The sequence below is a fragment of the Sinocyclocheilus rhinocerous genome, unplaced genomic scaffold (genome assembly GCF_001515625.1).
Source record: "Sinocyclocheilus rhinocerous isolate Xijiao unplaced genomic scaffold, SAMN03320098_v1.1 scaffold1148, whole genome shotgun sequence".
NCBI lineage: Eukaryota > Metazoa > Chordata > Actinopteri > Cypriniformes > Cyprinidae > Sinocyclocheilus > Sinocyclocheilus rhinocerous.
The window spans coordinates 172,007-186,280 of NW_015664019.1; the positions used below are offsets into that span (position 1 = coordinate 172,007).

At 37.3% G+C, this 14,274-nt stretch overlaps 2 protein-coding genes across 7 annotated transcripts in view; one reads left to right on the forward strand and one right to left on the reverse strand.

The window, feature by feature from the left end:
• Positions 1-4,435, forward strand: part of LOC107729380 (protein FAM13A) — a 55,701-nt gene extending 51,266 nt beyond the window's left edge. For 5 of the 6 annotated variants that reach the window (XM_016539856.1, XM_016539858.1, XM_016539859.1 and 2 more), the window contains 4 exons: positions 1,717-1,800; positions 2,219-2,415; positions 3,354-3,455; positions 3,594-4,435. In XM_016539856.1, coding sequence (XP_016395342.1) covers positions 1,717-1,800; positions 2,219-2,415; positions 3,354-3,455; positions 3,594-3,717 — 507 coding nt within the window. In that variant the 3' untranslated portion in view covers positions 3,718-4,435. The remainder of the gene's footprint in view (positions 1-1,716; positions 1,801-2,218; positions 2,416-3,353; positions 3,456-3,593) is intronic. The other variant, XM_016539861.1, reaches the window with a different exon arrangement.
• Positions 4,436-6,507: 2,072 nt separating this feature from the next.
• Positions 6,508-14,274, reverse strand: part of LOC107729337 (probable E3 ubiquitin-protein ligase HERC3) — a 21,589-nt gene continuing 13,822 nt past the window's right edge. The window contains exons 19-23 of the mRNA XM_016539805.1: positions 12,189-12,308; positions 10,487-10,569; positions 8,641-8,824; positions 8,447-8,549; positions 6,508-7,031 (exon numbers count right to left, since the gene is read on the reverse strand). Of these exons, the coding sequence (XP_016395291.1) occupies positions 6,823-7,031; positions 8,447-8,549; positions 8,641-8,824; positions 10,487-10,569; positions 12,189-12,308 (699 nt within the window). The 3' untranslated portion in view covers positions 6,508-6,822. The remainder of the gene's footprint in view (positions 7,032-8,446; positions 8,550-8,640; positions 8,825-10,486; positions 10,570-12,188; positions 12,309-14,274) is intronic.

Genomic DNA, 14,274 nt, shown 5'->3' on the forward strand with positions numbered 1-14,274 from the left:
ATATTTAAGCCAGCATAATTCCTTCACAGAATAAGGTAATTCCAGAATGCAATGCAGCACCCTTAAGAAAGTTAACCATGGTTTTACTACAAAAAAAACAACAAAACAATGGTTACTACAGTTAAACCATGGTAACCACAAATTATCCATAGTTTTGCTACACTAATCATAGCTTAACCATGGTATTTGTAGTAGAACTGTTGTTATACAAATAGTGATCTATACTCCCTCCAAAAAAAACATGGTTACTGCACTTGTACTCTTGTAAAACCATGGTTAGTTTTAGAAGGGGCAAGATGGCTGACTAAGCGAGATAAATTTCATTCAGTATTATAAAGTATTAATAAAAAATAAATTGGTTCTTTTACCTAATACTTGTGCGTACGATGTATATTCATATTTGAGTGTGGTCAGCTTAGCAACATGCTAACATAGCCTATTGAAGCCTGTTGAGTTTGCTGCCTATGTAGAGCGTTCCAAATCGGTCACTTCCATGACAGAGTTGCTGCCCATGTTGGCAGCGAGGCAGCTCACTAAGTTTTGGGAAAAAGCTAATACTTATCCGAGCCACGTTAGCAGACATGCAAAAGCTAGTGTTATAGTATTAAAAGCTAGCTAGCTGCCATTTCTACTTCATTCTTGAACTAAACCGTATGGATAAATCTCCACAGTATTAGTAGAGGAAATAGCATTAGCAGTAGCACAATATAAGCATTTAGAGGCAGTATTGATGCGGTGGCAGTGCTGGGGCTTGTTAGCGTCGATAAGTCTGTCTTTAGCAAGAGCTCAAGAGTAGCTCGCTGAGGTCATATCCTGTAGCTGGATATTTGCAACAGTATTCCTTATAATTCTTAAGTCTCTTACACTTAGCATTAAACAGCCACCCTGGTCATATTCCCATACCGCTGATACAGTGTTTCCCTCTGCTTAATATAGTATGATAGGTATGTGAAATACAACAACAAAAAACATCCCAAGTGCATGCAAATATTATACTGGTATGTTCCGGATTATGTAACGCAAAATGGATATCACCATTATATAATACTTGAAAGTCTGATTATATTTGGTTGAACTTTTGTGCGCACTCATAAATTGTATTTTAGCTGTAGCTTCTCCATTGTTTAGTTAATAATATGCTGCTCCAGGTAAATTTTTGATTAGCATCAGTTTGGGTTCTCAATTTAGCAGAACCATATGCCCTAAAACAGTCGTTCTCAATCCTGGTCCTGGAGAACCCCCAACACTGCCCATTTCAGATGTTTTCTAATCAAGCACACCTGATTCAACCCATCAGCTCATTAGTAAAGACTCCAAGACCTCAAATGTGTGTTTCAGATAAAAGAGAACTTGCAATGTTGGAGGGTCTCCAGGACCAGGGCTGGGAAACACTGCCCTAAAACATAAGTCTTCAATAGTCCTGGAGATCCACTATCCTGCTAAGTGTAGTTCCAACCTGCTCCAACACACCCGCCTGGTCATCAAGTCATCCTGAAAACCTCGATTAACTTGTTCTGGTGTGTTTGATTAGGGCTGAAGCTAAACCTTGTAGAACAGGGTCTCCAGGAGATGGGTTGAAGACCTCTGCCCTAAAACTATTTCTTTAGATTTCAAGGTTTATGTAACATAAACCTTATAGTCCAGTAGTGAGTCCTGCCCTGAGTGGGCTGATGTGTAGTTTACCGGGTTGTAATGTCACTATTAACACCACCACAGGGCTCGCCTTCCAGCAAGCGCAGAGGCCCCCTGCTGCAGCCCATTATCGAGGGTGTACCAGCCCTATTCTTCAGCGACACCAAGGTGAAGAGCTGCTACTGCTCAACCAACCAGTGATTCGGCTGACCCACCTCCTTCCCCCCACTAGTTTCCTCATTAACCTAATCATGAATCAGTAACTGCATGGGAGTGCTGTGAGATTCGACTCCTGCTGATTCCATTGCCTTTTGATCACACCCCTATTGGGTTTTATATTAAAGAAAAACTCGAATCGGTAACTCGGCAGTGCACTAAATGCTCCAGTTGGAATGAATATAATTTACTGCACTGCTGGAGCACTGATGCTTTTCATTTGTACTAACGCTTATCACGACAGAAGCTTGATGCCAATGAGACTTGCCTTCTAAATGAATGTTACGCTTGATACTGCTCAGTCATGCTAGTGCAAACTCTCGAAGTTAAGCTGCAGTTGAGCTAACCAGCACCATCTGCTCTTTTCCAGGAGGAGGAGGACGGCTCGGACGATGACAACGACACCAGGACACAGTTCACGGTCACGGTTAAGCCGGAACTGAGCATGCTGGGACTTCTCGACCAGCTGGATGAGGACACAGATGGTTTCATCTCGCCTGTTGATGAACTCTCACCCTCCAAGAACACCACTGACATGAGATTGTCCAATTTGCATGCTGCAACCATGTAAGTATAAGGTTTAGAGACGAAAACCCATGTCTTAGGGCACTGACACACAAGATAATGCTAAAACGAAGTGTTTTGAGGATGTGGAAAAAGTCTAAATCAAGTAGGAATATGCCAGATTTTTGAAAAACACCAAGAGTGAAGCAAATATTCGCATTGCATTATCGCTCTACGTTACTTGCGGGATGTTTTTCGCAACACTCGCATGAATAAAAGCATTGTTTTTCCTGATACAACCGGACGTGTCAATAAGCTCTTTGCTGATTGGCTTGCGCGACAACACATCGTGCAAATTTCCCGCTTGAGTGGAAATTTTTCAACTTGCGCGGAAGACACAATTGAGGCGAATATCACATGTTCGCGGCAATTGTGTTGCCCAATTCGCGTCTTTGCATTGACTTTGTATGTAATCTACTCGTGCAAATAATTAAATTTGCTTTTAGTGTACACACACCATAATGACCAGGTCTCTTTCAAAAAAGGGACTAACCTGGGCTGTTCCCCAAAAGCATTGTAAACCCAAGTAGATTGTAGAGACCATTGGTGCCAATGGATTCTACAATCCATTAATGCTTAAGATGACTTTTTTGGAAACGCAGCCCTGGTAAAATAAAGGTGTAAATTGTTCTCAACCTTTGGATGTGCGATGTAGCATAACTTTTCCTAACCCTTTGAAATCAAAGAATTTGCGATGTTCTCTGACATACAATTCTAGTGTGTAAGCAGCCCTACAGACCTTTCTCTTTTCATGTTCACAATCCATCTTTTGTGGAGCTACAAAGCCGAATATACAATAGGCTAAAAGTAATTTGTAAGTTTAAAAAAGCGAAATATTCAGTATTATGTACAAACCATTGAAACCTCAAATGATTGCATTGTTGCTGCGGTGGTTTGATAGAATCCTAAAACTTTCCACTCCTTCCTAACCAAACACACAGGCAGGAACTTGTGGAGCAACTCCAGGAAGCCCGTGAAGAAAAGAAAAGAATCCGCAAAAACCTCCGTGATTTTGAGGATCAGTTCTTCAAACAGAACGGCAGGTAACGGAAACTTCCTCAATACGAATTTTCATGTGCACGTTTGTTCTTAGAATTGTAAATTTTCTTAAGCTTGAATCGGTCTAAACAGAGAGAAACAACATCTTATAACTGAATGCTCTACTTTTGCTATTCCCATAGAAACGTGCAAAAGGAAGATCGCTCACCCTTGGCTGGAGAATACAATGAATACAAGCACATTAAAGCCAAGCTACGGCTGTTGGAAGTGCTCATCAGTAAAAGAGACTCCTCTAAGTTCATCTAGTGCTCAGCTGGGATTTACTCTACTAGCCAAACAAGGACCAGCCACTGCTTTTCAAAGCAATATAGTGTGTACAAAGACATGTTCCTCTTTGTTATTGACTCATTACAGGCACATTTGGCTTTGAAGGACGCCAAGACTTACCTGGTTCACCAGATGTACAGTGCTGTTTGTTCCACTGTACAGCAAAAAGGACTTGTGTTCTGCTTTGGACTTAAGTATTTTTTTTTTGTCCGCTATGAGACCGTGGATTTCAGAATACAATCAGATTACTTGTGAATCTCTGATCTTAATTCCCTTTGAAGCCCAGAAGAATGTTTGTTATATTTTGTGTTGTATTATACAGATTTTTAGCTTTTTTCTATATTAATATTGCTGTAATATAGAAACAACTGTGTTTTCCCAATCAGACATAAGCTTTGAAGAACATTGAGATAATGCGTCTTAAATCATCGGTGTATATACTTAGAGATGAGGAGAGTTTATCATTATAGGAACTTTTCGTATTTGATGATTTGAAGAAGGTAACCGATTTGTGGAAGGAAGGCTCTCTGTATATTATTTTTTAATTATTTACTAGTGCCATAATTCTTTATTTTGAACATTAATGCTTCTGAGAAAATGTATTATTTGAACATGTTCATCGTTAATCAAATCTCTTTCTCCCTCCACTAAGACCAGTGACTAAGCTAGAGTTTACTTTACAAAAGAAAAAAAAAAAGTGCAAATGAACAACCGTAAGAAAAACGAAATCTGTTGCCATTTTCTAATGCTGTAGAAATGCACAAACAGTGGTACTATAATTCAGCTTTCATTGTTATTTTTGTAGTGTTTTTTGTGCTCCAGTGTCTTAACTGGTCATCAAATGAAGCTCACTGTTTAACAGTGATGTGGGTGGATTGAATCCCCTTTAAAACCGTCTCTATTGTTAGCGAGCAATAGAAAACAAAACTGTGGGGCCTCACTGAGCGTTTGCGCCTCGTAAATGCAGATACAAACAGAGTGAGCACATCACCACCTTCTCTTATTCTCCAGATTGGAAAATTGTAGTGTGACCTTTGTTTTTACAGAACGTGACAAGGCTGATGGATAAAGATGAATACTGTGTGTACATTTTAGTACATGATTGTATTTGTATTTTGTATATATGATATTAAAAAAAAAAACTATTTTTTTCTGAATATACTGGTGTTGGGTATTCATTTCGATGTCATTTAGTGCAAGAAAATGCCATGACGTTTGATAATACTCTGAGGTGAAATAATTTTATTGTTCTGGAAAAAAATAGATAAAACAATATATTCCATTTGAAAGCTATAAAAGTAAATATACTTTACTAAAATAACAATGCATCAGTAGCCACTAAGAAGCCCTTGTTTTATACATTGACAGAAAGGAATAAGTTGGATAGAAACACTTCTTTATATGACCTTCCATCAAGTACAAACAAATACATCTCATGCAGCTAGATGCAAAACACCACAGGCCACAGCAAACACCTCACCGTGGTCCTAACAGTCCTCTATCGTCCACCATATCTGAAAACCACAAAGGTAAGTCACTCTGATCCATTTTCAATAACAACTCAACATTAATGCTCCACTCAGAAAGAAAATGCGAGTAGACAGCAAATCCCCTTTACAGCATATGACCTTCCTGTGAAACAACGAGGGATTAAATTGAAAGCGGCAATGGATTGACCGGAAGAAGAACACAGCTGTTAGAATATTCACATTTGTTGGATTAAAACATAATTAAAATCCCGTAACTAGTACACATACATCAACCAGTAGTTATTGCTGGATTTGTTCCTCAATGAAATCTCAACCAATGTCACTTTAAGAGAAATATCAGATCTTTTACCACATAGTTAATTAAAATATTTTTTAAAAAGCAGCTTCGGCGCTCACCCTGGACATGGCATGCTCATGCATGCCAATCATTAATAAGAGACATTTTTATGCTAATGGCTTGCTACTGTACACAAAAGGAAAACCAGTGGAATGGATTCAGGAGGTGCGAAAATGCATAATGTCCTATATGAGCATGGACTGAACTGGTGAAGCTTGGAAACAAAGAGATTATTTGTCGAGTTAAACCCTTTAATGTGTTGCAGGAGTGTCCAATCCTATTCCTGGAGGGCCACTGTCCTGCAGAGTTTAGCACCAACACTAATTAAACACACCTGAACCAAATGTAATCAAGGTATTCAGGATTACATAAATCTTCCAGGAAGGTGTGTTGGGATAAGTTGGAGCTAAACTTTGCAGGACATTGGCCCTCCAGGATCAGGATTAGACATCCCAAATGTATTGGGCCTGAAACGGTCTGTTCGGTGTACTGTGCTGATTGGGCTGTTACCTCTTTATCCCGGACGAGCCCCCAATTTGTAGGGTTGCGATGGCTCTTTCTGAATGGGATTAACCACTCATCTATGGTCAATAATGAGCATTTAGTGGGCATTTCATATGCTTTAATGAGTAAATTTGTTTAAAATTTGTTTACTTCCTTCCAGAAATTCAAATTGGCAAAATAACTGCGGTGTACACGCTTGCTCTTGGAGAAGAGTTGAGTTTCATTCCAACCAGTTCCAACACACTTGCCTGGAAGCTTCTAGTCGATCCAAAGATCTTGATTAGCTGGTTCAGGTGTGTTAAATTAGGGTTGGAGCTAAACACTCCAGGACAGTGGCCATTCAGGAACAGGTCTGGATACCCCTAGCAAAATAACGTGGTCTAGACAACCTATCGGTTTAAAAATCGGATTCAAAAATAATTAAATTTACAAAATACATAAAGAACGTCGAATTAATTTATTTTGCCAACAACTCAATCCTAATCTTATAATTTATTTGTGTCATTTAAAAAATATAAAAAAATGTATAACCAAAAAGCAAACAAACAAAAAAATGGTGCACATCTCAAGATTCAACCAAACAAGCAAGTCAGAGTCTGTCTGTAAGATTAAGAAAATAATAGATTTACTCATACAAGACTCAGGATGTGCTCGTCTGTGGTAAAATAAATGAGAGAGCAGCGTTCATTTCCAGTTCTCCACAGGTTTAAAGTGCAGTGTCAGCATACAGAAAGCAACCTCTGCAGATCCCGCTCAGACCAGACTGAAGCCCTCGTACTGCTCCACGGCTTGCGTGAGCCGGTGCCGCAGGGTCTCTCTGGTCTGGTAGCAGGGCATGTCCAGCATGTTATAGCAGGTGTGGGCCACAGGAAGGTAGTGCTCTTCCGCAGCAGTGGATTGGATGACGATGCGTAGACTGGCCATGCCGTGGATGGGGATGCGGTCACTGCCTGTCAAAAACACTGCGGGAAGGCAAAAGCACTTATTTGGTCTGCGTTGTAAAGGCAAAGTTGCATTAGCACAAAAAAGGTCCATAGTCCAATGGTGTATTTATGCGCAAAGCACCACTTACACAGAAGTCACAGCATATCAGTGTTGCCAAATCAGAACTGGGCTACTTTGACACTGTAGCCAGATTATTTTTTAGTCTGCGGGTAAAGCGATCCCCACCCTCCAGAACTCGATTTCGACTGAGGTGACCACTGACCCCCGGGGAAAAACGTGATTGGGCTAGTTTTAAACAGTTGGGCTGGTTTTGTTTTGCAGACCTGGCAACCCTGCAGCATATCAAAGCAAGCAGCATTCTGTGAAAAACTTGGTGTTGGTGCAAAATCTGCGTGGGGGAATGTTTCTCCCTTATGTGAAATTCCCGATTGTGTGAATTCCTATTAAAATGACTAGATTTTTACAATGAGCAATGGTAAACGTGACAGCACATTAAGTTATGTATTTATCATTTTACATGAACATAGCCATTTTATTTTTTGATAGCCCTAAAAAAATGACCAACAAATACAAATACTTATTTTTCTTCATATGGTGACAAAACCAAGGTTATTATCGTTAACTGAAGCAAAAATGATAAATAATTTAAAAAAAAATTAAATACATATTTTATATATAAATATATAAAAAAGTGAGAAATGCTGCCATGGCAACGAACTGAAATACATTTAAGCTGAAGCACTAAAATTACTGGAAATTAATAAAAACTAAACTGAACTAAAACTAAAATTAAATCTAAATAGTTATATAAAAAAACTAATACAAATGACAAACATAAAATGTTTAAAAATGTAACTAGAATTAAAATGAAAACTGAAAATACATAGATAAAATTCAAAATATTAATAAAACTGTAACAGAATATAAATAATATTAAAACAACATTGGACAAAACTTTACTGACCAATAAATTAAGCTCTAGGGTCACATGTCCCAAGCCTCTGTTTTATAGTCAAGAGCAACAGCTGATGCTAATGCATCAAAAAATATTTTTACAGCCAAAACCAAATTTAGAAAAAAATTTTTTAGAAGAGCCATAGCAAACTCTTCTGCACAGTTGCTACTATTGGATCCATCCAAACCTGCAGGTAAGTTGTTTTATGGTTGTTTGCAAACTTTAAGCAGTGTTTGGATTTCTTCATACTCTCCTCTGCAGTATATGGAGGATGGCAGACCAGAGGTGCACAATATATAGTTCTGGTGCACATTTCATTTTCATTCCGCAAAATAAATGAATGAATAGGTTTGTGTTTTGCTTTGCATTTTCATTTCTCTTTTGGTTTGAACAGGTCTTTACACTAGCTTTATATTCAGACAGTTTTATATAATATATACAATAGTACCAACCGTTACAATGTTGACTCTCACTTACATAAAAACTGTTTCTTTTTCTCCAAGGGAAACTCATGAAACACCTCCCAAAACATCTTAACTGTTGGGTGTGATGCAGAGAACTCGCCCTTGTAGGAGGCATTCTGGGAGAAAAAGAAGAAGAGATGCAACACAAGGCATTAACATTGTGTCTTGTTAAGATAGTGAAGCACAGCTGTATGAAACGTGTCCCACCTTCTCCATCTCCTCCCAGTTGTAGTTGTTGTTGCCCACCACCATGGCCATGAGCTCAGAGGGCTGGAAGAGAGAGAGAATCTCCCCGCCACAGACCTTCAGGAAACCGCTGGAGAAGGCCGAATACTGCTCCTGTACGGCATCACTGAACACATACTGTAAATATGCCTGAACAAACTCCTTTCTGAGAGACGAACACAAAAAAAGACACATTAAAGTGCTGTATATACTGTATGCATCTAGGCATCTGTGACTTCTTATGACAATTAATCACATTTTATTATTAAATAAGCACTTTTTAAAAAAAATTCTTATTACTGTAATGTAAACAAAACCCCACACATTACATTAATGCAAAATAATTATATATATGGTAGTATCTGTTGTAATGCCTTTATGCTGATTATAGTTTTTTTTCTAAATCATGGTATTATAGTCATTTGATAAAGATAATGAATGTTATATAATAATAATTCCCATTAGATTAATAAAAAAGCAGTTAAAAATACTGCACAAATAGTAAGAATCTAATGTAATCACAGAAAGAAATTAGATATTATATATATTAAAAAAAAAGATCAAAACTAAATTTGAATGCATTGCTGAATTGTCTTAAAAAACTGATTTTGTGGGCCTAAAAATAGGCTTCATTTCTATTGATTTTGTTGTATCTAGAACAGGACATGCTCTTTACCATTCTTGTCGTATCTGGTTAGAACATTGTGTTAGTTGCCCAGAAGAGTTTACCTATTATTAGTTCATATTATCAATGATTTTACTGTACATGCCACTGAATGTTGAACTAAAATCTCCCCTTTAGGATCAATAAAGCATATCAGATGAGTGTAATCCAGTGCACATATTTACATGCATAATCTCATAATCTCTTCAGGAGGTCATATATCAGCATCAGGTCTGCTGAAGAACGTGATTTGTATTTGTGTTTGTGTGTGTGTGTGTGAGTGCGTGAGTGCGTGTGTGTGTGAGTGGGCCTTGATCTGAGCTCAAGATGACTGGCCCTCTGCCTAATCTTACTGTCAGACAGCAGGACACACACACACACACACAATAACATGACACGCAAATAAAACACGCATGCATATTTCAAACAAATACCATTTTCTTAAAACATTTTCCTTTCCATACAATCTCCACTTAATGTTTTTCCTGAAATGTAACCTTGAATGCAGCAACAATTCTTCATACATCACAAATGTATGTGCATTTACATGTTTTTTTTTGTCTGGATTTGTGTTTTGGATTGTTTGGATTTGTGTGCGGTCCCATCTGTTCCTGCAGCTTCCGAAACCTTGCAATTTTGTCCCCACTGACAACACACACACTCACTCTCACAGACACATGACCTCTTTCAGACCTTTATTTAAAGAGACACACACACACCTGTTTGTCTTGTCCACAGCGATGGTCTTCCCGCCCTGTACCAGCTCTTTAACCTCCGTTATCCCGTAATACTCTCTCGTAATCTGTGGTCACAGTTGTTACATTTTGTCATTTAGGAACACAATTTTCCCTTCATCCCAGTAAGTACGTCGACGACACATTCCACAGGGAAAGAATCGCTATTCCACATTTGTGCACAAATATCTGATAAACATATTAAAAAGTGCAGATTCACATTTCAAACAGGGTTGGGTGATGTATTGAATATTTACAGTATATATGCAGGTCTGGATTTGTGTTTTGGATTGTTTGGATTTGTGTGCGGTCCCATCTGTTCCTGCAGCTTCCGAAACCTTGCAATTTTGTCCCCACTGACAACACACACACTCACTCTCACAGACACATGACCTCTTTCAGACCTTTATTTAAAGAGACACACACACACCTGTTTGTCTTGTCCACAGCGATGGTCTTCCCGCCCTGTACCAGCTCTTTAACCTCCGTTATCCCGTAATACTCTCTCGTAATCTGTGGTCACAGTTGTTACATTTTGTCATTTAGGAACACAATTTTCCCTTCATCCCAGTAAGTACGTCGACGACACATTCCACAGGGAAAGAATCGCTATTCCACATTTGTGCACAAATATCTGATAAACATATTAAAAAGTGCAGATTCACATTTCAAACAGGGTTGGGTGATGTATTGAATATTTACAGTATATATGCAAAAATGTTGTTGATGCTATTAAAGGGATAGTTCTGACATAGTTCTAATTCTGACATCATTTATTCTCCCTGCACGCTGTTCAAAACCTGCAGGAATTTCTTTCTTCAGTTAAAAGCAAAAGAAGATATTTGGAAGGATGTTGGTAACCAAACAGCTACTGGTAGCCAATGACTTCCATAGTAAGGAAAAAGTACCAGTGGCTACCAGCTACTGTTTGGTTACCTACATCTTTCAAAATATCTTCTTTTGTGTTGAGCAGAAGAAAGAAATTCACACAGGTTTGGAAAATAATTACATTTTAATTTTTGTGTTAACGATCTCTTTAAATAAAGCCACATTGTGAATATCACAGTAATATTAGAGTGTTATTTTGAACATTTAAGTTTCACAAAAACAGTTTTGGATAGATATATTTTAATATGTTCATTTGTAAAATTTTAGATATATTTGGAACAGCATTATTTTAGTATTTTTACATTCTATTATATTATTTATTAATATTTTGAATTGGCTTTTTTACATTATAAGTTTTCATTTAAATTTTAGTGTAAGTTTTGGTCATTCTGTTATTCGGTCATTTAGCTTTAATTTATTTTTATTTCAATTCATTTTAGTACTTCAATGTAAACTTATTTCAGTAATTTACCAAGGCAACATGTGAAATTTTCATATATTTCTATTTTTATAATGCAAGTTGTACATTTAATATTTTATTAATTTTAATTACTTTTTTCTTCAATTACCAAAAATGATTTTTCACAGTTTTAGTTTTAGTTAACAATAAAACACTGATTTGGAAAGTCCTATTAGCTACAAATCAGTTCTAGTTTATATTATGAAATAAAATGTTATTACTAAAAATAATATATTTGATTCAATTTACATGTTGTGTAAATATTACTGTTTACTATCATGTGTTGTTATATTGTTACATTATGATTAAATATCTATAGTTATGTATATATTAATTTAATATTAAACATACATTTTTATTTTAATATAAAATTATAATAAAAATAACAAATTCATTAGCCAGTTCAGAGCTAATATTGCCAAAACTTGGAAAATACTGAGATAGAGTTGTTTTATTTTTATCGCCCTTCCCTAATTGTACATCATAAACCAAAAAACATCTGTTGAATGTCATTCCATCATCCAACAGGAAACGCTGACGGGACATATGGCTAATGAGCAAACGCTCTTCATCTTCCAGATTAAAAGCGCACACATCAAATAACCGTCTTGGCAGCATGTGTGTGATATCAAGGACAGGTTCAGTTGAATTTATTTACTAAAGCAGTGACTTTCTTCAATCATAATATGAATTATCAGTGATATTCCTCTAATCAGACAAACGCTCTTGACTTGACGTGGCCTAATTTGAGGGGTTGTATTTAGTTTAGTGTCCAGCAACTTACTGCAAAGTTCAGACAGAAGGTCTCCTCCACATCGCCCTCATACTCCAGCAGCTGCTGAAGACTCCTGCAGACAGGTGAACACATATAATGACAAACAGTTTGTGAAAATTTGAAGCAGCCCTACAGTTTTGGAAAGTGTTCTTCTCACTGATGTCTCATCGACAGGCATTGTCTTTTTTCTCCTGTAATCACAGCTAAGAGCTCACCAGCTGCAGGATATAAAAGCAAACCCCTGACTTACCCGAGCAGGACAGGGGCCGCACATCATCACCTACTTTTAACAAATAATGTTTCCTGCCTATGACTCTATAAACCACATATAAATCATGTTTGCAGGGATTTTTACATAAGCGGTCATTCAGAAGAAAGATTCAACTGAGCTCTCAAAACAAGAACCAGGACATGTTTATAAGCTAGCTGCACGAATATATTCAGTTTACATTTAAAAGAAGAAACATGTAAAAGTAACTTCAATGCCTTCTTGCATACTCAGGCTCGTTTCTGCCATGGTACCATGGTAAAAAAAAAAAAGCAAAAAAATGTTGACTAAAAAACATTGTGAAATAAAAATAAAAAGTGAAAAAAATTAAATTAAATTAAATACAGTTTTATTAATACAAATTTTACAGTTTTTAATTTAGAATGTGTTGTAAAGGTTATAAATTTTACAACCCACCTGCATTAAAAATTAAAATGCAACAACAATTAAAAAAAGAGTTAACAATAACAACACTGATTTGAATAGTCCGATTAGCCACAAATCAGTTCTATTTTATATTATAAAATAATATTTTATGACTAAATACAAATTTTAGTAATATATTTTAATTCTAAAATAGAATATATTGTTAGCAAATATACGTTGCGTAAATATTGCTGTTTGCAACATATGTATTGTTGCATTGGTGCGTAAATGAGTAATTATGAGTAATTTCCGAGCTAATATTGTCAAAGCTTGAAAAAACTGATATAACTGTTTTATTTTTATGGCTAACCCTAATTCTAAAACATAAATCACAAAAACCTAATTAAATTAAATTTCTAAATATTCAAATTAAAAAATAAACTAAATAAAACAATGAAAACTATTAAACACAGAAAACCTAAAAGTAACAGCCATCAAGAAGTGGCTGGAAGACCTGCCAAGAGAGCATTGCAATAGTCCAGCCTGGACAGAACACGAGCTTGAACAAGGAGTTGTGAAGCATGTTCTGAAAGAAAGGGCCTGATGATCTTGATGTTGAATAAAGCAAATCTGCAGGACCGGGCAGTTTAAGCAACGTGGTCTGAGAAAGTCATCAATTATAACTCCAAGGTTTCTGGCTGTTTTTGAAGGAGTTATGGTTGATGTGCCTAACTGGATGGTGAAATTGTGATGAAACGATGGATTTGATGGAACCACAAGCAGTTATGTCTTGGCAAGGCTGAGTTGAAGGTGATGGTCCTTCATCCAGCAAGAAATGTCTGTTAGACAAGCTGAGATGCGAGCAGCTATCGTCGGATCATCAGCATGGAATGAGAGGGAGAGTTGAGTGTCATCAGCATAGCAGGGATATGAAAAGCCATGTTTCTGAATGACAGAACCTAGTGATGCCATGTAGACAGAGAAGAGAAGTGGTCCAAGAACTGAGCCCTGAGGCACCCCAGTAGTTAGATGTTGTGACTTAGACACCTCACCCTTCCAAGATATCTTGAAGGACCTATCTGAGAGGTAAGACTCAAACCACTGGAGTGTGGTTCCTGAGATGCCCTTTGCCAATAGGGTTGACAGGAGGATCTGGTGGTAAACCGTATCAAAAGCAGCAGACAGATCCAGCAAGGTAAGTATTGAAGATTTGGAATCCGCTCTTGCCAGTCTTAGGGCTTCAACAACTGAGAGCAAGGCAGTTTTGGTTGAATGTCCACTTCTGAAACCAGACTGGTTGCTGTGTAGGAGGTTGTTCTGTGAGAAAGGCAGAGACTTGGTTGAACACAGCTCATTCAAGTGTTTTTGCAATGAAAGGAAGAAGGGAAACCGGTCTGTAATTCTCTAAAAGAGATGGGTTAAGGGTGGGTTTCTTAAGTAGTGGGGTTATACGAGCCTGTC